Consider the following 27309-nt stretch of genomic DNA (forward strand, 5'->3'; position numbering starts at 1 on the left):
CTCTGGAGGACTAGTTTATTCTGAGCCAAATCCTCCAGGAGAACCCAAATTCAAGACTTTTAGTGAGGAGAAGAACTTAGGAATTACAGATTCTGACTGTGGGAAGGAACCTGCTGGCTTTTGTCTTTTTCCAGACATGGAAAAAATATCTTACATTGCATAGTTTCTATTTTAATGTTATCTTGTAACCTAAAACTATATTTAACACACTACTTAAAAAGGATTAATACAGTATTACAAAATAACCCTCCATAATACATAGAGTATTCAATTTAATATTTGTGAAGAGCCAATCATAAAATACGCATTTTTCAAGCTAAGATGATGTGTTGTGTAACAAACATGGTTATTCATTTCCCCTTTGATGGCTTCTGATGAATGTATTAAATGGTTTTTAATTTTCCCTTTTCAGTGAAAAATGTGATTCCATGTTTCCTTATAGTTGCATTTAATTATTTTTTAAAACAAACCCCTAACAAAAATCTCCCCATAAGATATATTTTTTTTCTCTATTATTTATATCCTGTTTGTGGCTTACAACATTGGTTGAAGATTTCTTTAGTCTTTATTTCAAGTCCATTATCTTGTAGGCAGGATGAAAGAGCAGTATCGGTCTCTTTTATAAGTGCTGGCATTGTGATTCTTCTTGAGCATTAAGTCCAACATTAAAACTGAACAAATCAGGGAAACTTGGAATAATAATGCTTTGAGCTCTGAAATCCAAAGCAGGAAAAAAAACCACAGTGATGGGCACTGTGGAAAGGAGAATCTTGGTTATGTTATAGATAAAAATGGTCAAGCCAAATTAATAATTAATAAAACAGATTTTTATTTTGCAATCGCGATTCGGTCTCAGATAGTCAAAATCAAAAGGTCAGTGCGAGCCTGGGAATCGGCGCTGGGTGAGACAGGGATCTGACCGCTGCAGCATAGGGTCTCCTACAAGCAGAGGGTTGCCTACGTTCACACCGACTGTGCCATCCAAGCAGTTCTTATACAGTCTATTCTGCCTGAGGCAGAGTTTCTTTTCTTCCTTTCAGAGTTCCACATATTCATATAGTTTCTTTTCTCCACCTTGAGCTGAACAAAACCCTATCTGGGGAGGGATGTATGTCCATGATTGAGTTACTCGGCATTGAGATGTATCTTTCCGATGGCTCTAGCTAGCTCAGTCTTAGATATTTATCGAGTATTCATCACTTGGGAGTTCCTCGGATCACCTTGGAGAAGGACCCATCTCCGGGGGAGCTACGTTTATTCATTTGCAAATGAGATCTTCCTCCTTCTTGTCAGCCGTGGTTTTGACATACTGTGAAGCAATCTCCCGACTCTGGCTCGCATGCATAAAACCTTATAAGAATATTTCTTACCAACATAGCATATTTTATATGTATGGTTTTTTATACGCACAAGTTATCCAAAATACACATAACACTTATGAGTCATGGTGTTGAAACTGCATTGGAAAAGTATTGGAAGTGCAGTGGAACCGTGGATTGGGCCTGTGAGATGTCATTCCTTATCTGAACCTGCACTGTCCTCTGTCCCACATACATATCATGAGCAGAAGCCAGTGTTCTCACTGAACTGTTGTTTCATGCAGAAGCACATGGGTGAATTCCTGTGGAACACTGGGCACGGTTCATTGTTTCTATCATTGTGAATGTCTGTTATTGCTTCTAGAAAGAGTCCCCTTGGATCTGAGAATAGCTGAACCGCCGCTCATTGCGTGAAACAATGCAACAAATTAGCAACACTTCCAGGGTGTGCGCAGCTCCTGGACAAACACTGCTGTTGTTCACTTGAGTTGTCTATGCTGTGGTGTGCTTTTTATGGTTTCCAACAGTATTTTATATTAATATTATCCATTTAATTTAGAGGTGACATTAGGTTATGGTTAGGTTATATAATGATTTCCTCTCGCAATTAGGGGATGAATACGGTGTATAATGTTAAAAGAAGCTTTATTGATGAATGGTTACGTTATTGTGGTTTTTGTTTTGACGTCCTCTATTCTCCCCGTAAGTCCCCTTCCCCCCTGTTCTGTAAAAGCTTCTTGCTAGGTGGGCGCGGCATGACAACACCTGACCTCAAATCAAGTTGTCTCCACCAATAAGAAAGTAGTCTCCACCAATAAATGGCAAAGAAGAGTTGAGTGACAGACTTTGAGAGGGACCAGGGTTAGCTGATGCAACCCCCAGGGGTATAAAAGGTGGAACGGCCATTTCGTATTCGAGCATTTGGCTGCCGGTCACAAACTCCCAGCAGCAGTGTACTTTTCCTTATTCAGTCCTTTGTTGTATTTTGTTAAGGTTTAATAGACCTTTGAAATTTTAAAAGTGAGGGATCATTTCTCACACATTACATTTACGCTAATCACTTTGAATTTCTTAAGTGGTTTCTAGATATTGTGGTTTTTTTATGACACGATACTTTCCAAAATACATGGCCAAAACATCAGAATTACTTTTCAGGAAATATGTGCTTTTAAGGAGCACAGTAAAAGAGTTAATAATTGTTAACCGTAGCAAAAACATGTAAAAATACATATATTATATATACATATATTATATAAAAATATATATAAAATGTAAAAATAATAAAGATATATTTTAAAATCAAGATGTGTAATATAACCAGCAGTATATATAGTAGGTTTTTTGTTGTCAGAGTGCTGGTATGTGTTGCGGTTTAGGATTCTTTAATTTCTTTTTCTCAGGGAATTTCCTCCTATATGTGTTGCTAGGAGACAATAACGACCGGGTACTTAGGAGAGACAAAGAAGTGGCAGCTCAGGGGAAGGGTGCAGCTGGCTACTCTCTCTTTTTACCTGTGGTTTTCTCTGGGAAGGGCAGAGATATCACGACCTTTGGGCTGGGAAAAAGGGGTTGGGTGCAGCTCCCTTCCCTGTTGTGCTCTCGGCATTCGGAGGTAGAGAGGCTGGGGTCGCTGTGGGGAGAATTTGTCACCTCTGCAGGGTTCCATGTCCTGCTGCCTTTCTTCCATGGTGAGTGGAGCTCTTGGAGCAACAACAGCTCGTGGAGCTGTTGTATTGGGACCTTATTAACACCTTACCTCACCAAACAGGTGACCATTCACCATCTGCCGGGGTGCCTCAGGGGAAACCCCAGGACCTCAAGCCCCTTCTGCCCCCAGCCCCCCATCCTCAAGGGAGCCTCTGTCTGCTGTGTTTGGGAGCCGGGCTGCCACTGCCCAGCCCCCTGCTGTTTCGCCAGCACTGCTGGGGTTTTTCTGCTGCACTGCAGCCCCCGCACCCCCTGCCTGCCAGGACAGCCCTGTGCTTCCAGCTACAGCTGTGGACTTTCTGATACATGTCAGATTTTGTTCATTCCTGCTGTTCCAGCTTGCTAGATCCGAGAGTCCTGCTGGGGCACTGGGATCGGCTGCCCCTGGGGGTTTGTAAATCAAGTCTTTTTCCGATCCCTTCTTGTCTTGGCCAAGCCGCCATTAGCTGCATTATCTCCACGCTCGCACCAGAGCGCCCCCTGCAGCCGCGGGGGAATCACTGCACCTGGCGTGCCCAGGAGACTGCCAGCGCCCCTGGCGGCTGTGACTGTAACTACGCCAAACGGGAAATGGCCTAAGAGCTGGAAGAGACTCTTTATTGTTTATAAATATGTTCTTACATTCTCATCGTTAGTAGATAGCCTGGGTTTTGAGGAAGGTTTGTGTCAGAGAGCTCACCTGTAACCTTGGCTTTCAATAAGTGTAGGAAAGAGCTTGGTTAATTTTCAGTCAAGGATTTCTCATTTAGGGCACATTGCCCTTCAGGTAAAGATAAAGCTGGTACTTGGGATGTGACAGTGCAGTGCCTCAATGTTTATCTGCTCTCGAATGATAAATTGTCGATATGGGCAAGGGGAAGAATGGCAGCATTACAAGGATGTGTTCCAAGTACTGGAAGTTGCTTAATTCTAGCATGTTCATTCATCAGACTTCATCACTGACATTGTCAGGCCCCACTTTGGCCAAATGCAGACCCAGCAGTGTACCCATGAAATGACGAGCTGGGGTTCAAGGGCTGCAGGGCTGTGATGGGATGACATCAGCTGCCTTCCTTCTGGATAGATTGTGGTGCTCAGTGTGTGTCTGGGGAAAGAATTCTTCATGCTTGTGTAAACATCCAAAATCTTTGTAACTTGAACTGGCATTTGAAGGTCAAACATCCTTCAACACTTCCAGTCTCCCTTGCTCGCAAGCACAGGCATCTTTGTTGTGCAATCAGAAATTCCCTTTAGGTTCCTCTCTCTTTTACATGAAAGCTTACACTTGCGGTAGTCGCTAAGAATGGCTGTGTAGCAAGGAGCATTTTGTATTGAAATGTGGATGCTTAGTTTCTTTCAAAAACCTTCTGCAATGGAAAATATAAGTTGAGAATGGTTATGCAGAATCTTCATTTTTAATATTATTGTCATGGGATGAATAGCAACAGTAACCGAAGAACTTTCTCATGCAGGTGTATTTGGTGTTTTGTTTTTTTTTTTAACAGAATTCCATCCATTCCAAATTCCATCAATTCATACATTCAATAATATTTTTTTTTGGCTGTGGCTTCTTCAGGGTTGGTTTTTTGTTTGTTTGTTTGTTTTTTAATTTGGGTTTTTTTAAGTTTACTTCTCTTGAAGCTCTTTAAAGTTGGATATGTGGCTTGCCAACAGCACTGAAAACTGAGAGCTGAGTAGACCACACCTATCATCCCTCTGTCCAGGTCTTCTGCCAAAACAAGTGGAACAGTACTGTGTGTTTTTTAAGGAACCATTTTGACTGTGTTTGAGATTTGCTGAGGTCAGAGGAACTGCACAGCATAATGCCAATTTTCGTCTGCTCTTTTGAAGGTTTTTGCTCCTGATTTGCTAACCTGCTATTTAAAGCTCTTTGCTTCCCTGTGTTGTGTGCAACTGTCCAAATGGAATTTGGGTTCTCCTGAGCAGTGCCCATATCAGCTAACTTTTGTTAGCTTCATGTTTTCTCAGTGTGGGAACTCATAAGATACATTTCAGCTTATATACACATTGTCAAACACGTATATAAAAATATATAATGCACTGACCTTCCTTAATGTTATTCTCGTGTTGTTTTACACATTTGGGATAGATGCTTTGCCATTACATTTTTTTCAGTGATGGTTCAACTAGTTCCTTTTGACTAGGGGCAGAAATCTGCAAAGGATTTAATTATAAAAATAAGCCCTTACAGACCTTTTAGATATATTACAAAATGTTCCACTCCAGTGGTTTATTCCATCTTATTTGGTTATCCTTTCTGTAGGCCTACAATATTATATATTTACTGTTCTTTTAGAGTTTAATGTATTCCTTACTGTTGCTCACCTTACTCTAAAATCCATTTACACTTTCAATTATTCTTTATCTGTTGATGTGATACAAGGTACTTGAATTTTAAAAAAAATCTTCGTTCTGATACTGGGGATTAGACTAAGAGACTATACAGTGTTTCTGAGCATAAAGTCCATGCAAGTAGCAAATATTATATGTCACTCAGTATTTGCATGGAACATATTGTTTATTTATTCCTTAAGGGTAGGATTCAGTTCTCAACAGACCATGATCTTACCTGTTAATTCTGACTTGGCTTCTGTCCATAATGACTCATTTACAACAAAGAGAATTAAATGAAACAGGTTGGAATTAATCACTTGATAAAATATGAACATCTTCTACCAGGTAACATCTCCTCTCAGTAACTACTGTTGTGTTCACTGAGTTAATTCTTACAATGAGAACTGGAGAGAAGCAGTTTTATTATAAAGAGGGTGAGGTTTTTTGTAGGTAGTAATATTTATATAAAATATTTATGTGGCATTGCACATTCACAGAAATTGTTGACTTTCACTGAATGCAGAAAGTATGTTACACTGACTTCTGTATTATTGGGTACGCTTATGAGAGGGTTAGTGACAATACAGAGTTTTTGTTTCTTAGTTATGTGGAGCAATTTAGCCCCATCATTAGTAACAGTTATAATGTTGACATTCTACCCTTGAAGATAAGAGAGTCCTGGTGAACAGAATCCTTTTCCTCTCTTGGTGTGTTTAATGATAGAAGCTAGAAATTGTATTTGCATTGTGCTTCTTTTAGAAACTATTTTTTAAAATCTGGACTGGGTACAAAAAATTTGCATACCCAGTGAGGCAGGTCATTTCTCTAATCTAATGTACTGTCTTCCACATTAGGCAGCCTGTCTTCTCATCACTGATAGAATACACTAAACAAAACCAGTGCCAAAAAGAAGCCCTGAGGTGGGGTATTTTTACTTCCTTCCAGGCAGAGTATGGCTGTGAGTACAGTACAGTCAGGAACCATTACACGTAGAGCTCCACAACACAGTTTTTCACTGTCTTGGTTTACAAGATAGGTGTCTGCTAGGGAAGGCAGAAAAGCCTCCCTTGGAATGGAGAATATAAACCCCCTCCCTCCAAATTATTAGAATTTTGAAATTAAGGGGCTTTCAGGCAAAGATGTGGGAAAAGGAATAACAGTTATTTACTAGTATGTATAATAAAGCAAACAACCACAACTATGGCATTAACAATAAACAGAAGCCGGAACCCAGTGACAGCCTCTGTCGGCTGCAGCACTTTCCCCTTTGGTGCAGTTACGGTCTCGGCCGGCAGGGGCGCTGCTGGCTCCCGGTGGGCAGGGCATGTGCGCTGATTCCCCCGCGGCAGCAGGGGGCGCTCCGGCGCGGGCTCGGGGAGCACGTGGCAATGGCGGCTCGGCCGAGACGGGAAGGGATGGAAGAAAGGCTTTGCTCCACAAAGCCCTGGCGCAGCCGATCTCAGTGCCCCAGCAGGACTCTTGGAAGCAGCAGGCTGGAACGGCAGGGATGAGCAGAAGATCCTGGGGCAGTGGACATATCAGATGTATCAGAAATTCCACAGCAAAGAGCTGGAACCTGCCGGATGTCCTGGCAGGGCAGGGGATGTGAGGCTCAGAAGCAGAAGAAAGGTTCCCTGCTGGGTTATGGTGGTGGCAGCGAAATCCTTTCCCCAGGCCGCAGGTCAGACTGTCCTCCTACGAAACCCTCAGGGAGAGAGAGAGAGGGGCTGCTCCCAACCCTGTCTCTTTTAACCTGCCCCCATTCAAATCAGGTGTGCCTGCCCCGCCCCCCCCTCCCAGAAACTCCCAAAAACCAAAAGACTTTCCCCTCCCCGCCCATCTCAAGCACCCAGCCATCAGTGCTTCTTAGCAACACGATGGGAAGAAATTCTACAGGTAACAAGGAAAGAACAGAAAAAAACCCAACCCCAACATTTACCCATCTAGGTCTGCATCCATGAAAACCATAACATTCCAACTTCGATACAAAGATGTTGCAAGAGGGAGATGGTGTTGCGTACCTTGCTAAAGTTAAGTTGGATGGTATCTACTGCTCTGTTCTTAACTCACCAATTTTGCTGTTTCGTCCTAGAAGGCAAGTTAGGTGGATCAAGCACAATTTCCAGTTGTTAGATCTGTTTTGGCTATTGCTAATCATCATCATCTCCATGTGCCCAGAAATGGCTTTCAGTAGGACTTGGTTAATGATTTTCCCAGAAACTGAAGTGAGGCAGCCTGTAATCCCCAAAGCATCTTTCTTGTGATGTGGTTGCAGCTTCTGCATTTTTCAGACATCAGGAAAATCTCTCTCAGACTCTGTGTCTTAGAATATGTAAATCAGTCAGATTTTGCTTTAAACCTTGTATTTTAATCTGGTTTATAAATCAGAGAACTTAAAACTGCTAACCATTAAAGTGTTTTTTGGAACACTGGTAGCCATATTGTAGCCATAGACAAGTTTCAAGTTCTCTATTGCTCTAATAATTAAAACCTGGCTTACTAACCATTCAGAACTGTCCTTAACATGAAGAATGCCAGTGTTTATTAGTTGTCTGTTCCTAGTAATTAGTATTTTATTTCTCAAAAGCGTTGCTGGCTGAATGCTGATTGTAATATTGCATTGTAATATTGATTGTAATATTGTAATAGTAGCATGGCTACTGCTTTTATCTTCCTTGAGTTACATGTGCAAATAGGCTCTTTTTCTCCCAAGCTGTCCCATCCCAACTGCCTCCTGGCTGAGCTGCCAGACCACACTGCCATTTTTCCTAAGAGATGGGTAAAGGCTTTGCTTTGCATAGAACAAAGTATTGTTTTGTCAGGTGATTGTTAATTTGATAGCTTGTAAACTTTGCAAAGCCTCAAAGCAGTTTTTTGTTTTCCCATGTCACTGGTAATATGGCATAGTCCTTCTCTCATAAGTAGTAACAATTTCAGTGAAAGTTTGGTCAGGACTCAGCAGTGTTACAGGAAGTGATTGCTTAGGGTGTTAATAATCAACAAAGTATTTCTACAAAGTTGATCTTCAGCTGCTGCTTATGGACCTATTTATTTCAAATGCTCCTTCTAGGGTTACTTGTTCACTCATGGATAGCCTTTGTATAAGATAGTATTGCAGAAACATTTACTGCCTGTACTGGATTTCTTAATAATTTCTGTTCCTTGTCAAAAGAGAAAGGAGAGGGACAACTTGATTACTACTGAAGTAGAAGGAATCCAAATTTTTATTTAAAAATGAGCCATATGAAGGTATTTGGCAAGGGGGAGCAGGGGAATAGAATTGAACTCTTGCTGAAGTAAACATGTCCTTGTTTAAAATGTGTTTTTCTCATTGAAATGTTAGCATTTGAAATGGCTTTTGATGACCAAACCTTAGTATCTGAAGTATTTTCATTCTTTCCACTTATCTATGGTCATTACTCCCTCTAGACATCAATGACTAGCAGGCCCTTCTCTAACCATTCTCCTAATACCAGATGCTCTACTCCAATTACCAAGACTTGTCCATGAGAAACATCTCATATAATAATGCAAAGCACAGCAGGATTACTGGTCCCAGTTGTACTGAATTATTCCCAAGCATTTTATCTTTATGCCATCTTTCCATTTCATTGGTGTCTTTAGCAAGTCACTGGTATGAATACATAAGGTATTAAAGAATTCATTAACCCAAATTGCTTCTCACTGGATGTTGTTGCCATTTCAGAGCCCATTTTCCAAGTACGTCTTACATAGTCAAATGCATTAAGTATCACTTCAGCCAGAGGGATGACACAAAATTTTAAAGTGGTTAGAGATTTGCATTTGCAGGTCTTGCTGCAAAACATGTGTGCTGCCTGCTGTGAGAGGGGGAGCAGGAACACTGACAGCTGGTGTGCAACTCATTGTGCAGCTTAGCAGTAACAGAAAGTGATGTCAATAGCTGGAGTGCTAAAATTAGTACATTTGGTAGCATTTGTGAAGCCTAATATGTTCTGAAATTCAGACACAATTTCAGTTTATGAAAACCTGAAGACAGCTGGGGGGAAAAAACATTCACAAATACAAGATTCCTGAAGGTTTGGAATATATGTGTTCTTTAGAAATACCACTAATCTTTATTTAGTGTCTATATTTAAATGTAAGGAAGGACACTAAAATGGGTCATGCAGTATCAGTCATCTTTATTAAATCATGGGATACAGTTTTGTTAATAATTTCTGTAATGGTGCCTAGAAATGCATACATTTTTTAAAAGCTGCTGTCTTTGTTCAGTCTTGACGTTTGTGGAAACCAACTTATTAAAAACTCACTGAGTACAGAGAAGTGTGCCTTGAATAATCTGATTCCTTTCCTGCTATAGAGTTAGCATGTGTGAGTGGGCTGTTCTATTTCCCCTAACTTGAGTCATGCCTTGCTCTGCTATTTATTGTCCTGCCTAACAGAGCTGTACAGGAGCTCATCAGTCATGAAAAAATGTGTTAATTGGAAGAAAACTAAAGTATATGAGTACAGGGAATAAAGGCAATCTCAGTAAAGTTAGAAGACTACAACATAGGAGACAATATTTTGAGATGCAAAATAGATCAGAAAAAAATCAAAGTGTACTATATAAAAAAGAAGAGCCTGAAAATTGCCGCTGCAGGCCCCCAGCCGGGTAATAATTAGCATTGACTCCATGATTCTCAGAAGGCTGATCAATCACTTTATTATATTATACTTGTTAAGAAACCCACCGCCCTTACAGACAGTCACCATACAGGTGGACCCAATCGGTCCTTGAATCCAAACACCATCACCATTGGCCAATTAAGAAACCACCCTTTGGTAAACAAATCTCCATAACACATTCCACATGTTCACAACAACAGGTGCAGCAAGTGAAGATAGGAATTGTTTATCATTCTTTTCTCTGATCTTCTCACAGCCTTCCCTAGGACAATGCCTGGGAAAGTTGTGCATTGCTCTCTGTGGCCAGAGAGCTGCTGCCACAGAAAATGATGATGAGAATGTGTTTCTGCAAAATAATTTTTTATTTTATACACCACCTGAGGCTTTTTCTTAGTCTCCATGTTTTTTTTTTAATTAACAGTATCTCAACACTAGACTGATGCTGGCATAAAGACTTTCAGTGGTGTACAGATGTCATTTTTCTGTCCTGAGGATGAAGTAGGTTCTTTCTTGAGTTTTGGAGGAAGTGCCGGCACACTTGGTGACAGCAGTGCCAGCAGGGACCGAGCCGGGGCGGGCTGGGAGGCAGCAGTGGCGGGGACCGGGCTGGGTGGCGCTGGTGGTGGCAGGAACCGAGTTGGGGCAGAGCTGCTGGACCATAGGTTTTTATTTCAGAAGAGAGGTAAAGTTTTTCTTTAGTTTTTTTTCCTCTCTCTTCCCCTTTTCTCCTCTTCATTTTTTTTTCCTCTCGCTCTTCCCTTTCGTTCTCCTTCTTCCTTTCCTGGTTTCTTTCTTTTCCCCCTTTCTGCCCTTCTTAGGGAGGAGGACCTTGCTAAGAGTGTGCAGTTAGCTGGAGGCAGGCTCTGTTGGGAGGGCCTGTGGTTGGAAAGGTAAGCTCTGTCGGGGGAAGACCTGTGATCTGCTGGTCAGGATGGGATCATGGGTGAGTAGTGAATGCCCAAAGGAAGAAGCAGAGATTGAAGAGGAACCAATGGGCATACCCCCACATAGTCCACTGGGAAGGAAACTAACTGGGTGGAAATATGACCCCAACACCAGAGATAAGGACGAGAGCAGAATGGTTCAGTAGTGCGTATTGGAATGGACCAGAAGGGAAATTAGGAGTGATCATGTATACTGGCTGAGATATGGGTCAGACAAGGGATGGATATGCCGAGCATTAAACATGGAAGTAAGAGCAAAGAAACCATTCAATCAGGAAGAGAGTGAATATGCTGCTTGCTGGGAATGGGAAACCACACCCTCGAAGGTGAGCGTATTTAAGGTAGCAGAACATAAAGAATGGGACCCATTAGACCACTTACCCCCCCAACTCCACTAGCCCCAACTGCACCTCCCCTACCTCCTGTTGGGCCTAGCCAGAACACCAGGAACAAGGTAGCACAAAGAGAGGAAAGCAGATCAGAGGATGGGAACCAAGCTTTGGGACTGTACCCCCTGAGGGAAGTACCCTTGGGGGGGTGTACAGAGAGGAATTGGACTCGTAACCATACCTCTCAGTTCCTCTGATGTGAGAATGTTTAAGAAGGAATTAAAAGGACTATTAGAGGACCCCCTCAGGTTAGCGGAGCAGTTAGACCAGTTTCTGGGGCCCAATATTTATACATGGGAAGAAATGCAATCAATAATGACTATGTTGTTCACACCAGAGGAAAGACAGATGATCCAGGCAGCTGGGATACAGATACAGGAAAGGGAGAATGTGCAAGGACCTCCTGGGGATCTGAAAATGCCCATAGTGAGCCCCACCTGTGACCACAACAGTACTGGGAGGAGGCAAGACATGGAGGAATATAGAACACTGACTATAAGAGATATTAAAGAGGCAGCTCTATGTAATCAAAATGCCTGTAAGGCTTTTGATGAGCAGCAAAAGTGGGAAGAAACCCCAACAGAGTGGTTAGAAAGGTTGAGGAAAAATATGAGGCAATATTCAGGAGTTGACCATGACATGGTGGCCAGACAGATCTTACTAAAGATAAATATTGTCACTCACGTGTGGCCAGATATATGGAGAAAGCTAGAAAAGGTAGATGGATGGCAAGAAAGGGGGTTAGAGGATCTTTTAAGTGAAGCACGGAAGGTGCATGTAAAGAAGGACGAAGAGAAGGCCAAGTTAAAAGCCAAGGTAATGGTAACTGCCATTAGGGAAGGAAACCAGCATGTAAAGAACTACCCAGGTAAGGCAGGGGGACCCCGAGTGCAGGAAGATGGATGGAGTGGAGATGCAGCTCCTTGGAACTGGGCACAAAAAGGAGAGTCTGGGAGATGGGGAAACCTAGGACCAGAACTTTTGGTCTTACAGCAAAAAATCCATTGTTGTTCCAGGAGTATTTTTCAGATGATAGAATGTCCTTGACTGAAATAAAGTTACTAAATATTAAAATGTGGCATTACAACATCCGGCAAAACAGTTTTTGAACAATGTAAGCTGGTAACCTGTTGTGATACACCAGGATGGGGCAATAAAAGAAGTCTGCTACAAACACAATGGACAAGACAACTGGATATCAGGAGGGGGGTTACTGGCACTATGGGGGCAAAGATGATACTTCTAAAATTAAATTAAAATGTGGCTTACTATGTTGACACAATATGTTGGTAGCCTTCAGCTAAATGAATGATGGGCACATGATGATGGGTTTTAATGTGGTAACACAACCTCTACTCAGAATTCCCCTGTTTTCTTCAGATGGCCAGAAATCCATAAGCCAGCAGGGTCTGGTTTTAACCAGCCCTTCCCTGCAAAAGTGAGTGAGCAGCTACTGGAGCACAAGTAGCTGTTACACTGCTGTGTTGGATAACCTGAGAGAATGTATGGATTTATAAACTCATCAACAGAAAAATGGTGCCATCATGGTTTATTATTAGAGTACCTCTGCACTGGACAGTTTTCCAGCTGTAATCAAAAGACAAGAGATGCTGAAGAAGGCAGAAAAGTACTGTAAAATAGTGATAAATGTAAGGCAGACAGAGGTAGTATTGTTGGTGGTAATGATACCAATGCTTTGTCATTGGTACAAATGTTGCAAGCCCCCCCCATCCATGGTCTGGTCAGGGTTTTCTCTGACTTGCTGGGGGATGAGGGGCTAGGTGCTGGTAAGGACAAGGGGACAGCTTGGGGCCAGGGAGGCTTTTTAGCAGTGCTGCTATCTAGGGAAGTGCTTATCCTGCTTAAGCACCAGCCCAATATGATGCAAAGACAGTATATTGCTGTGCTGGAATTAAAAATAATATTGGAGTTGAATTTGGCAATCCCATCACCTGATAGTAAGTTACAACCAGTACTGGTCTGGGTTGCTCCATCAGTCAAAGAACTGTAGTAATGCATAGCTCTCTCTGTCATGGCATGTACTGGCAAAGAAAAGTAATATTAGTTTTTCCTTATTTTTAGAGCCACTCTTTGGACGTGCAGGATTGCTCTCCCTTCATGTATGCTTGTTTTCCCAATGTAATCTGTGGGTTACTCACTCAAAAAAAGCAAAGAATCCTAGAAATCTTATGACTCAGCATAATAGAAAGTTAAACAAATACAGGAACAATATAGGCGGAAGCTTGCCTGCAAGCCTAAAGTGCTAGAAATGCTTCTTTCTGATGAATTTGTATTTCTGTTAGACTACTCCAAGCAAATTAAACATTACAGTTGTCAAATGACTTCAGTCGAGTTTGCCAAACTGCTACTTGAACATTAATTTATTTTAAAAAGAAAAAAATAGAACAGAAGTTTAAAGCTTTGCATTTAAACTTCAGTAGTAATTATCGTACAAGGAATGAAAAAGGTTTCTAGAATATTAGCTCTGGGTATGTCTAAATAATGGATAGAGTTAAATTTTATTTGTAATAAAAACAGAATTGAAGGCAATAAAAATCACATGAAAAGTTGCAAGTGATTGCTATTGCCTAGATTTTCACGCACCTAATTTACTATAATTCTGTATATTGAGGGAGTATTATCATGAGCAGACATCCTTCTCCCCAGCTCCTCTGTTCCTTCCAAAAGACAGAGGAAGGCTTGTTACAATGGATTGTTTATTTCTGTGAAATTCAGCAATTGTTTGCAACATGGAGCCTCATCTGAAATGAGAATTTGGGTTACTGTGAGGATGCTGTTGCCTTATTTTCAAGCAATATGATTCTCTAAAGCAATGCACATTTTCTGTGTGCTAGTCAAATCTGACACTGTATCTTCACTGACATCTGAACATCTACTATTTTTGTAGTGTATTGTTGAGTTGGTTGATATAATTAGATGCTCAAAAATCAACGTGTTTCATTTTAAATGATTGCATACTCATGCATGCTTTTAATGACAATGCAGCCCAAGCTGCATTTCCCAGAACTTTGGACATACAGCTTTCCATCTTCTATTTGGTGGATGTAACTTAGTGGTACATCCAATTTTGTTACTTTTCACAGAATCATACCATTTAGACCACAGTGGGCCATCAGGTTCAACCTCCCTGCTCAAGCAGGGTTATCCCAGAGCACATGGCCCAGGATTGCATCCATGTGGTTCTGGACTATCTCTAGTGAGGGAGATTCTACACCTCTCTATGTGATCCAGTGCCTGGTCACTGCACAGGAAAGAAGCTCTTCCTCATGTTCAGGTAGAACTTTGTGTGCATCTGTTTCTTCGGGTTGCCTCTTGTCCTATTGCTGGGCACCACTGAGCAGAGCCTGGTCCCTGCTCTGACCCCTCACTGCAGGCACTGACAGACATGGATGAAGGTCCCTCTCAGTTGTCTCTTCTCGAGGCTGAACAGTCCCAGCTCCCCCAGGAGCTCCCTGTCTCTGTTGTCCTGAGGAGCCCAAAACTGGACACAGCACTCCAGAAGTGCCTCACCAGGGCTGAGTAGAGGAGCAGGATCACCTCCTTTCACCTGCTGGCAATGCTCTTCCCAATGCATCCCAGGATCCCATTGGCCTCCTTGGTCCCCAGGGCACTGCTGGCTCAGGGACAGCTTGTTGTCCACCAGGACCCCCAGGTCCTTCTCCACAGAGCTGCTCTTCAGCAGGTTGGCTCCCAGCCTGTGATGATGCCCAGGGTTATTCTTCCCCAGTTGCAGGACACTGCAGTTCTGCATGAAATCATCATACTCTTGAGACTTCAGCAAAGCCTCTGTGCGCTTGTCCACTGCTCAGGCACTTGACTAAATTAAAGCATTAACAGTTGCCAATTACTTGTGTCCTGAGAAGGTGCAGGTATGTGCCAGGCTGGTCTCCAAAAAGCTGCAAAATTATGCAACTTTCACTGCAGGATTTGTGTGTGACACCACTGGGAATTGAGACTTTGTTAAATGAAAATACAAATTTTGTATTTAGGGTTACCAGAAAGTGTACTTATTCATTATTTTTGCAAGGTAATTTTGGAGACCTCTAGAAAATGTTTCTGTTAAATTGCAGGCATTAGGGTGTGCTAGGGAAGGATAAAAATAACAATTTTCCCTCTAGTTAACTAACTAAGTTACAGAAACTAGTTACTATTTCCCAGTTGACTAATTGACTTTAAGGGCTTCAGATCAAAGGCACTGAAATATAGTGAGGAATTTACTGTGAAATACACATCTTGGTGTGGTATATAGCAAAGGTATGCTTGTTGAATTCTGCTTTTTTCCTATGCATTGGGTGTTGGTTATTTTTAAAACTGACTTTCTAATTGTAAGCCTTAAGGGCCACTTCATCAGCTCCCTGAGATGACTCTCTACTCAACAGTAAACTTGTAGTCATCTCATTTTGGTCAATTATTATTGCATCCTAATAGCCATTGGACCATCTTGATTTTTCATGTAACACAGACTGTAGTTTTTTGTAGGCTATAGGCAAGTGGGCTTTAAGGGAGCTGAGTCCAATCCAGTTCAGTATATGTTCAGTATATACACTTCTCTAAAGTACTCTGTAATTTTCTCTTTAAAAAATATATTTGAGAGGGCTTGGGGTTATTTAATTGCAACATCAGAATTGTACAGAATGTGATTTTAGTCTAATAAATCATGTTACTTAGCACCTGAGTTTCTGAGTACTGATGCTGTGAGCAGTGTTCATTTCATATGCATGTAAATTTTTGTTCTGCTATGGAAGATGGAACAATCTCTGGTCAGTTATGTCCTTGGGAAAAAAGGCTCCTCACCCACTTTGGTCTGACAGATATTCTGGTGATTATGAATCATCTTGTTTCCTGGCCGATAAGCTCTACTTGCTTATCAACCTTCTGGGCTAACATGAATTCATCTGGCTGATGAAATGAGGATGCAATGAAGAGGCTGCAGCAACAAAAATAACTGAGTTGACTGTGTTGCTGTTACCACTGTATCAATGGAAATATTCTCAAATGCTTTGAAACCAGGTGATGATGTCATTTGTTTTATGTAGAACACCAAAGTATTTCAGACAACTTCATACCCTTTCCCTACTGCTATTAAGATGCAAAATGTAGTTGTCCCTCTCTGCCCCTGTAGTCCCCTGCCTGGAATAAGACCTGCCAACTCCTGACTTCATGTTGCACCACACATATCTGCAGTGGGTCCTGCAAGTTTTATTATGCTGAGGTGTTCATAAACAAATATATATGAGATCAAAGGCCGGAGCTCCTTTGCAATGGCAAGTTGAAAGGCGGTCATAATTTGAAGCACCATCTAGAAACTGTTCCATTCTCTGCAAACCTGCCACTCATTCACAAAAGCTACGAGGAGTAGCTAGAGGTTTAACAGGATGAGATATTGGAAGTAAAAGTAATATTTCTTGAGTGTTAAATTTCTTTTCTTTTCCCTTCCAGTGGGCGAGTTTGTGAGTGATGCCCTTCTGGTGCCAGACAAGTGCAAGTTCCTTCACCAGGAAAGAATGGATGTGTGTGAAACTCACCTGCATTGGCATACTGTTGCTAAAGAGGTACATTCATCTGTCTTAAAATTTCCTGCCTTCCTTCTTTAAAGCTGTGTCACTCTTCTGAGGATGATTTAAAATATAGCAGCAACATGGAAAACAAAAAGCAATACTTTCAATGTTTGCATGAAAAGCATTTTGGGATTTTTTGTAAGATAGAAAATGGGAGTCAGAGCACAATAGAGTCCATGACTGAATATTTACCACTGACCTTTGAACACTGACCCTCTTTCATAGCACTATTTTCTTCACAATCACTCACAAACTCACTGTGTTTTCTGCTTCCTTCATTTTCCTGTGTTAGCACTGGAACTAAATGCCTAGGATTTGCCTTGAATCATTATCCTGGGTAGATATTATCCAGTATTTATCACAGATATTGGTATGCCAGATGCCCACAGAGATCAAACAGACCTCCCTATGAATTTCACTGTGTGAAATTCAGCAGAAAAGGGTAGGAGAGCTGATCAAATAAGGACTAGCCAAAAGCATTTTGCAGGCACAGAGTTTTACAATTTAGCAGTGCTTTACTAAAAATAGAAATAAACTTAGTGTTGCAATTGCTAACCTGTTTTAGAGGTTTTTTTTTCCTTACACAGAGAGATTTAGGAATAAAAACTGAGATGAGTTTCCAGGATTTCTGATTGCTGGTTTTTTTGGAACCTATCAGCTTGTATGTTATTCCACCTTCTGGAGATGAAATTTGAAATGTGATCAGCAGCTTTTCAAATTTTCAGTTCTTGTTTGAATTACACTTAAATAAAACATGTAAGGCACCAATCTTCATGTAAAGGATTTCTAGTTAATTTTGACTACTTGCAAACTTGAAATGGCAATGGCCTGGAAGAACATCATCACTGTGCAACACTGAACCATTTTTGGTTTTTTATCTGTTATACATCACTGTATCTTTAAGGTATAATTATGCCCAACTGACTGTATTCCAAACAAAGCTAGGAGGCACTGTACTGGCAGAGGTGTCAGACCAGACACTGTGTTTCCGGTGTAAGAGGTATTTGAAATGTTGATTTACCTTGAGGAGAAATTTTCAATAGCATAATGCATCAGGATTGGGATTAATACATCAAATAGTTATTCTGTCATCACTCTTTCTGTTTATGAGGCAGAGCCTGTGAGGATGTTAGACAGGAAGATAAGGAGTTGGCATGTATATAGGAGAAGATAAGCCTTTTGTTCTGGGAAAGACTGATAGGAGAGCTTGTTGCTTGCAGTGGACACAGGTAGGAAGCTGCTTACAGTAAAGTAGTGAATGCAAGTGTGATCTTTCTAAATTGTGTTTCAAATTTCAGAGATGATGCAGTTCGCCAGCTTTAACTTCCTAAGGTAGTATGCAGTCCCTTCGTATTTTCTCTGTGAGATTTTTTAGTCTTCCTCTGTGCCAATATTGTTGCTGCTTTTTTTTCCTCTCTTTTCTGCAGTCCTGTAGTGAGAAGAGCATGAATCTGCATGACTATGGCATGCTTCTGCCCTGTGGAATTGACAAGTTTCGTGGTGTGGAGTTTGTCTGCTGCCCATTAGCAGAGGAAAGTGACAACCTTGATTCAGCTGATGCTGAAGATGATGATTCAGATGTCTGGTGGGGAGGTGCAGATGCAGACTATGCAGATGGAAGGTACAGTGACTTTGTACCCTTCAACTTGTTATTAGGATGCCAAAAATCTCTCTAAAAGACCTTGGCATAGAAGAGTCTTTGCACCTTACACATGAACTTGCATTTACAGTGGCTGAAAGCATCAGTGCTCTCCTGTTTTTATTTTTAGCTTTCTACAGTAAAGTTTATTGTTAAAAGATACACTTTTAAGGCACGCTTTTTAGTGCCTTTATAATTTCTTCAGGGAGAATTATTGCCATATTTATAACAAAAATGCTTTCATGTTTTTCGACAAATAAATGACAAATGCTGTACTCCTAAAATGCTTCATGTGCAGTCTGGGGTACTGCAGCAGATATCAGCCAACATAACCAGTGGAACTCTTGAAATGCCTTCATTCGTAATAGGTATTAGCTATGTGCTGTTATTGCCATAAGAATATTTTTCTGCTGACAGTTAGTTTCTAAACATGATCTAAAAGAAAATGTGCTTTATTATCTAGCCTTTGACAGATTTGTTAATTTGCTGCTGTTGAGAAGGAACATGGAGATTTCCTTTGTAAGGCAGTGATGGGTGAGAAGATACCATCCCTGTCCTTACCCTTCCCATCCCCTGTGCACATAGGTTAATTTTGAGCCAGATATGGATTATAACTGTGTTATAACACTCAGTGGTAACTGAGTGGTCTGTGCTGTTACAGCCTTTTCATATCACTCTCCTGAGCATGTCAGACAGCAATTGGAAGAGCAGAGTACCGTGTCATATCCTTGCAACTGGATGTCAACAACTCGCAAAGATGGCTTTCTTCATAAACTAAGATCAATGTTCAAAGCACAATGTTTGTGCTCCCGAGGCTTTCATCACTTTATACTGTGCTAATGCAGTGCTTCTTCTTTTTTTGTACAAATAATGCACAAAATTTAAAACTTGGGGCTAATTGTAAATGATTTCAAGGAGTACCCAGAAAATAAATGGGGACTAAATTATGTGAATAATGCATTATTATGTGAATAACTGCAGACAGTTAATAGGTCTGAATTGTGTTATGTTTAGACTTGCTAATAATATCAATGGAAACAATTTGAAGAACAGTGCAGAGATGAAGGACAGAAACTGAATTGCTGTTATTTGATGCAATGAGGTGGCATTAAGACCTAGAATAATGAGAACATATATAATTGTGGGCAACTAAATCTTTCCTGACAAAGCATTAGTAAGTGTTGCAAGGTAGAGTCCTTCGTGAATAATGGAATAAGTTTAAAATAAATACTACCCAATGGTAATTTCCAGTTTTCTGTCATAAACAGGACTGAATGGTCAGACTGTTTGATGCAAAAGCCTACATCAAAGAACTTTGCATATTCCATATTGATATCTTTGGACTTTCTTCTGATTTGTACTTATATCAACTGTCAGTGTCACTATTTATAACCCTTTCAGTAGGATTTGTAAAGCTGCTTTTGGGCTTTTGCTGTGTCATTTCTGTATATTTAGACTTTGATTGGGTGTTTAAATGTTCTCTCATTCTAAGAAATGAGTGCAGACCGTGTTCTAATGGAAATGCTTGTTTTTTCATTATATAAATATATATTCAGCAAGGTAGATCTATCCCTCTATCTTAAATATCTATTAAATATATGGGTAACATATTTATTATATATATACACCTATATATACACCTATATATAAAGTATATGTCTTATACATACAAGATCAAAGATGCCAAAATTATTTTAAATAAAAGAGCTCACAGGGATATAGAGTACTTGTTTAAGACAGGATATCTTGTAAGACAGATATCCTCTGTATTTCTGTCTTTTTTGTGTTTGTCACTGAACATTTAATTTACTATTGTAGTCCATTTTCTTCCTCATAAGGCAGTTTAATATCTGAAGAGATTAGTTAAAGAATAGCTTCATAAAATTTGTCTTCTCTAGGAATGACAACAGTAATTGCATTTCAATCAATTTCTGAAATTCCAAGCAAATACTGATTTTTTTTTTAAACCAACCCCCCCATCCCCTGCAAAAGAAAAATGAAAGATCCTTCTATGGCGTGCTTGTCCTTCATCTGCAGATGAAGAGCCAAGGAATTGGTAGTTCTTCTAGAATGACTCACTCATTTCTTGCTCCCTCTTAAGCCAAGTACATTTAAGCTGTGTGTATTGCAGCTAGAAATACTCTTGAGCTTTAGTTATATATATGTATATATTAAAAAAAAAAATCTTATGTGGCAGTACATGGTAATTCAAATATTTTGTGTCTGTATATTTATTCATATCTGAACATATGTTTGTGTGGCTATCAATACAAATATGTCTTAGTCCTAAACTGATTGTGAAGGAGAAAGAAAACACTTTGCTCCTACAAAGGTAGGAGAACACTTTGCTAATGCTGAATTGCCAATATTCTCTGCTATTAAAGCACATCTGTTTAAAGTGCTTACTCAAGTCTGCATTTGTCACCTTAAATGGGTACCCAAGTCAAAGTGAAGGTGACATATTTGAGGTGGAGGTGACAAGCTGAAAAGCAGATTATTACAGTCTTGTTTCTCAAAACAATGACAGAGCAGAATCCAAAAAATGTGAGTGATCTATTTTGACATAACTTTATATCTCAAGCTATCAGATTTAAATTTTAAAATATTTGCATTTGTGGTTCTTAATGGTAAGGGGAAAACACATTCCAGCCATTCAGTTAATAAATGCCATTTTTCAGACTGTTTTCACCCCCAGCAGTTGTCCCTGAGGCACTGTATTTTATTTTTTTTGCTTCGTTAAGGGTGTTTTCTTCTCCAGAGGGGGAAGAAAACTCAACTGCATGTTGTAGACACACTATTAGAGGGCACATGGAGGTAGCTTGGGCTGTGGTGCCTCGTAGTTGGGTGTTCTTCCTACCCAGTATCTGACCATCACCTGGGTCTGGATGTAAAAGGATGTGACTTGCTTGTTGTGGCTTGTTGGCAGTACTTGGAGGAAGGTGGGAGGGTGTATTTTGGTGGTACATGTACCCATTTTATTCATGAGGCCAAGAGGCAGGATCCACATGTGCTTTTGAAATTGTCTTGTCATGCTCATCCTGAAATAGTTTTTAACTCTGACAAAGAGGTCACAAGCATTTTTAAGCAGTGGAGTTCCTTGTTGCTATCATCACCTTTAATTAAAATTTACCTTGAAGTCTGCCTGAGGGACAGTCAGATGTACATGCTGACTTTCAGTATAGCTGCAGACCTCTCCCTGAATGGCTACAGCTCAGTCAAGTGACCTGCAAGCTCTGGCTGCTCTTGCAACTCAGCACAGCCTGGTGGCCCCCCTGCCTGTGTTTGGGAGCTAGCTGGAAGCTTTGGTATCCTTGATGTCCAAAGCTGAACAGCTTTCCGAGTGATGGCCAAGCTGGAAAGTTCCAGGTTTTCTCTGTTGTCTTCGTTTGAAAGACAGGTGTCTGCTAAGGAAGGCAGGAGACTCCCTTGAAATGGAAAATGTAAACCCCTTCTCTCTGAATTATTATAATTTTTGAAATTAAGGTGCTCTCAGGCAAAGATATGACAACAGGAATAACAGTTTTTTATTACTACGTATAATAAAGCAAATAAACAACAATAACAACTATGGCATTGACAACAAACAGAACCAGAAAACCACTAACAGCCTTCTCAGCTGCAGTCACTTTCCTCTTCGCTGTAGTGATGCTCAGAGCTGGCAGGGGTGCTGGTGGCTCCCGGTGGGCAGAGCAGGTGCAATGATTCCCCCGCGGCTGCAGGCCAGGGCTGTGCCACCAGCTCGGGGAGCACACGGTAATGGTGGCTTGTCTGGGACGGATGGAAGAGAAGCTTTATAAACTCCCTGGGGCAGTTGATCCCAGTGCCTCAGCAGGATACTTGGAAGCAGCAAGCTGGGCCGGCAGTATGTCTCCTCAGGCAAGGGATGGGGGGCTACAGTGCAGTGAAAAATTCGGAGTAGTGCTGAGGAAGCAGCAGGGGCGGGGCAGTGAGAGGTGAGCTCAGGATCTCAGGCACCTGAGCAGATGGTGCTAGGTCCCTCTTTTAGTGAGGTAGGTGATAATAAGGTCTCAGTTCAGTGGCTGCTCTCACGAGCAGAAGCTCACCCCACGGTTAAAGAAGCAGCTCCAGGTTGGGCTCTGGCGGCAGCAGTGAATTGCTTTTTCAAGCAGCAGCTCCTACTGTCCTCCTCTGAAGCTGAGAGAGAGAACTAGCAGTTGTCCTAGCCCCATCTTTTACTTGCTCAGTTCTCGCAGTATCTCTGTCTCTCAGAGAGAAACTCTCAGATAAGAGAAGTACAATCAGATGCTTTCTTCTCCTGAGTTTGGCCGCTTCTTTTTTTTTTTTTAAGTATTCTGTTGTTAGTGTTTCTTAGCAATTTGTGGGAAAAAATCTATACTTAAAAAAAGGAACAAAAGGAAAGAAACCTAACCCCCAACATTATCCACCCCAAATTTTTTCCCATACCAACATGTTACATTAAATTTAAACTTTTAAATTATATACATACATGCACTACCTTAGTTGTATACATATATATTAACAGATATGGATACAGGCACAGTGTCATGGGTAGTTCATCCTAAAATAAGGTCCTCTTAATGTATGCATCAGGTCTCTCCATTCTTTTGCGTCAACACCAGGTGAAACCTGGTCCATGAACGAAGACAACATCACAGATGTGATTGTCCTTGCTGGAGGCAGAATTAACCCGAACAGTTATTTTCAGTACTTCTCGTGTACCACTGGAACTTTATCTCTGTCTGTTGTTTGCAAGGGTTCAGATTGGGCAGGGCCTTCTTGGCTTAGGTGTTCACTAACCATGTGGCCTTTGCTAAATTAATCTCCCAGTTCTTTAACTCCTCTTACGCAGTGCCTTCAAGGTGGTTTTAAGCAGTTTGTTGCATCGTTCAACTTTCCCAGCTGCTGGTGCATGGTAAGGAATATGATACACCCACTTAATGTCATATTCTCTAGCCTAGGTGTTTATAAGGCTATTCTTGATATGAGTTCCGTTGTCGGACTCAATTTGCTTGGGGGTACCATGCTTCCAAAGGACTTGCTTTTTAAGGCCTAGGATGGTTTTCCAGGCAGTGGCATGAGGCACAGGGTAGATTTCCAACCTTTCAGTGGTGGCTTCTACTGTTGCGAGCCCATAGCATTTGCTTTGACAACTTTGAGGCAGTGTGATATAGTCAATCTGCAAGGCCTTCCCATACTTATGTTTGGACCACTCCCCACCATACCATAGAGTTTTACCTGCTTGGCTTGCTTGATCACAGCCCTTGTCTTACAGTCATGGATAACCTAAGAAATATTGTCTATGGTTAGAACTTCTCTTCAGTCTCATTCCTACTTATTTCATTACATTTCTGCCCTGATGACCTGAGGCATCATAGGCCCATCGAGGTAGGAATAATTCTTCTTTGTGTTGCTAATCTAAATCTATCTTTAACACCTTTATTTTCGCAGCCTGCTCTATCTGTTTTTTGTTTCAGTATTCTTTATTAGCCCATCTCCTGGGGACATGGGCATCTACATGGCAAACTTTCACAGGTGGCAAGTGAAAGTGGCAAGTCTCTATCCAAGTGGCAATGTCTTTTTACTCATCAGCAGCCCAGATTGGTTTTCTTCTATGCTGCCAGTAGTGGCTTTTTTCCACCTTTCCAGCCAACTCCTCAGAGCATTGGCTACCATCCACAAATTAGTATAAAGGTATAGCTTTGGCCACTTTCTTTCAGCAATGTCCAGGACCAGCTGAACGGCCTTGAGTTCAGCAAGTTGACTTGATCCACCCTCTCCTTCAGTAGCTTCTGCAGCCTGTCATGTGGGACTTCACATGGCTGCTCTTCACTTCTGGTTCATCCCTGTGATGCGACAGGAACCATCAGTGAAAGAGCATAGCATGTTTCTTCTGCTGGTAGTTGGTTGTATGGTAGAGCTTTTTCAGCGCGTATTACTTGTTTCTGCTCTTCTTTACCAGTGAGACCAAAGTTTTCACCTTCCAGCCAGTTTGCAATTATTTCCAAAACCCCAGGGCGATTTGGGTTTCTATTATGGGCACGCTTTGTGATGAGAGCAATCCATTTGCTCCATGAGGCATTGGTGGCATGGGAGGTAGAGGAAACCTTTCCTTTAAGCATCCATCCCAGCACCAGCAGTCGGGGTTCCAGGAGGAGTTGTGCTTCCATGCCAATCAGCTCTGAGGCGGCTTGGACTCCTTTATAGGCGGCCAAGATTTCCTTCTCTGTGGGAATGTAGTTAGCTTCGGACCCTCTGTAACTTCAGCTCCAGAATCCAAGTGGTCGGCCTTGAGTCTCCCCAGGCACCTTCTGTGAAAGGCTCCAGGACAAACCATTGTTCTTGGCTGCAGAGTAAAGCACATTCCTCACCTCTGGTGTCGTCCTGACTGAGCCAAGGGCTACCGCATGAACAATCTCTTGCTTGATCTTGGTGAAGGCTTGTTGCTATTCAGGGCCCCAATGGAAATTGTTCATTTTGTGGGTGACCAGGTTGAGAGGGCTCACGATTTGGCTGTCTTCAGGAATGTGCATTCCCGAAAAACCTATGGCACCTAGGATAGCTTGTATTTCCTTATTGCTGGTCGGTGGAGACATTGTGGTGATCTTATTGATAACTTCAGTGGGAATCTGATGCCATCTATCTAGCCACTTGACTTCCAGGAACTGGATCTTTTGGGCAGGTCCCCTGACTTTGCTCTTCTTGATGGTGAAGCCAGCTTCCAGCAGAATCTGGATTATCCTCATTCCTTTCTCAAATACTTCCATTGCCATGTTCCTCCACACAATGATGTCGTTGCAGATGAATGGTACAGTGACGATGGTGAAATTTCCAAGCCAGTTTTTAGAAATCAAGAAAAATTTAAAGAGGAACCACGTGGGTTTGTGCCCCTTTTTAACTTCTTCTCCTGTGTGAATGGAAATAAGTCATCTTTCATGCAGACTCTTCTGCAAGGTAGCTTTAACCACATCTATTCATAAAACATGCCTGGGTTTCCCCCAGTGGAAAGCTGCAGTATTATTTGAAGTCTCTCTTGTGTCTCTGGAGGCCAGGTATTTTGGGGAGAAGGAAACAGGGAAATCATTCTTGTTTGTATAGAGGCTTAACTCCTAGTAGAGTCAGGTTTGTGGCATATGAAAATTTTATCAACATGTTTTAACTTCTTAATGCTCTGTTAAAAAGGAATCATACTGTCTTCCACTTTGCTGAGTTTGCTTTCAAAGTTGTAGTAGACAACATAATATAAAAAGAAACATTAAAGGCTTGATCTCTGAAATGAGTTGGAAAAGTTAACTTCACCTAGAAGGCTGTTCAACCATATGTGATGCCATGAGAAACTCACTTGTGCACAAAGTTGACAGAAAGTCACTCTGTGTTTAAATACTTAAAGATCATTTATTCATTAATAGTAAGTTTCAGGTAGAAGATCAGAAGCAAACCTAAACCTTGCCACAACAGAGCACTAAGCTCAAGAAATATTTTGAAGGCAACAGTAGCAGTAGGTGAACATATATTTTTTGACCTGTTGTCTGTATCACTCGGAACAGAACTAAGAATGATCCCAGAAGATTTGTGATGTATTAATCCACCAAATGCATTGGCTAGTCAACTTCAGTATTTCCTCCTGTTGTCCTGTAGAAGTGTCCTTTCCATTCACATAGCACTTGTAACAGCAGAAGGAGAAACTCTGCAATAGTTGATTGCAGATTCGAGGTAATTCGAGGTCAGTCGGTAATTCGAGGTCAGTTCAACACTTGGTAGTCCTCTATGAAAGGCAGGCAGGAAGCCTCTAGATAAGCTGTCTCCTGAGAGAGGCAGAAAAGTTCCTGAGGAACTTTCTTGCTACTTTCGCATAAACTGAGTGCATTTTGTGCAAATTTGATCTTCTTTCAAAATAAAATTTGTTTGATGGTATCATGGAGAGAGTATGTTTACAGTATTATTCAACTATCAAAATATGGGATGTTAATGTTGACTTTTTTTTTTCTTTAGACATTTCTTTAGCATTTCTTACTATTTGGGACATTCCAGAGTCCCAGATTCTTTTCTATTTAAAGGGAAGGGAGGGAGATTAAGAATCAGGTAAATGTTTTCCTTATAGAGATTTCAAATAAAATGTTCTCTCATGTTACCTTGAAGTAATTTTGTTGCTGACATATCATTATTATTTTCTTCATTTAGTGATGATAAGGCGGTAGAAGAACAAGCAGAGGAAGATGAGGAGCTAACTGTTGTGGAAGATGAAGATGCTGATGACGATGATGATGATGGTGATGAAATTGAAGAGACAGGAGAAGAGTATGAGGAGGCAACTGAAAGAACTACCAGTATTGCAACCACTACCACCACAACTACAGAGTCTGTGGAAGAGGTTGTCAGAGGTAAATTCATCAGGTTTGGGGCTGAAACACTAATCCTACTGCTTTGCATATTTGCACTTTACGACAAAAAAATGTTCCAAACAGCAAAATACCCAAAGCTGCAGTATTGTTGTGCTTTTTGGCTCCTGTAATTTGCATGTTTAATTCCCTCACCTTTCCCATTACAAATATTCTGTGTTATTCTGGGTTTGTTCTGCCACAACCCTTTGCATTTGTTGACTTCCAGTCCTCCTGGTGCACAGATGCTGCAGGGACTGTCTGTCCTTGAGTTGTGTTTGTTGTGTGTGTTGTTCACAACATTTCTTGTTCAGAAACAGAAGAGTTGATTTTATTTTAAAGTAGCATTAAATAAAATTCAACTGTCATATGTAACAAATAGGACAGGAAA

At 41.1% G+C, this 27309-nt stretch overlaps 1 protein-coding gene across 4 annotated transcripts in view; it reads left to right on the forward strand.

Annotated features, from left to right (window-relative positions):
- APP (amyloid beta precursor protein) overlaps positions 1-27309 on the forward strand; it is a 181325-nt gene that overhangs the window by 68721 nt on the left and 85295 nt on the right. For all 4 annotated transcript variants that reach the window (XM_053933841.1, XM_053933859.1, XM_053933838.1 and 1 more), the window contains exons 4-6: positions 16804-16916; positions 18350-18543; positions 26722-26921. In XM_053933841.1, coding sequence (XP_053789816.1) covers positions 16804-16916; positions 18350-18543; positions 26722-26921 — 507 coding nt within the window. The remainder of the gene's footprint in view (positions 1-16803; positions 16917-18349; positions 18544-26721; positions 26922-27309) is intronic.

This window comes from Vidua chalybeata, chromosome 2 (genome assembly GCF_026979565.1).
Source record: "Vidua chalybeata isolate OUT-0048 chromosome 2, bVidCha1 merged haplotype, whole genome shotgun sequence".
NCBI lineage: Eukaryota > Metazoa > Chordata > Aves > Passeriformes > Viduidae > Vidua > Vidua chalybeata.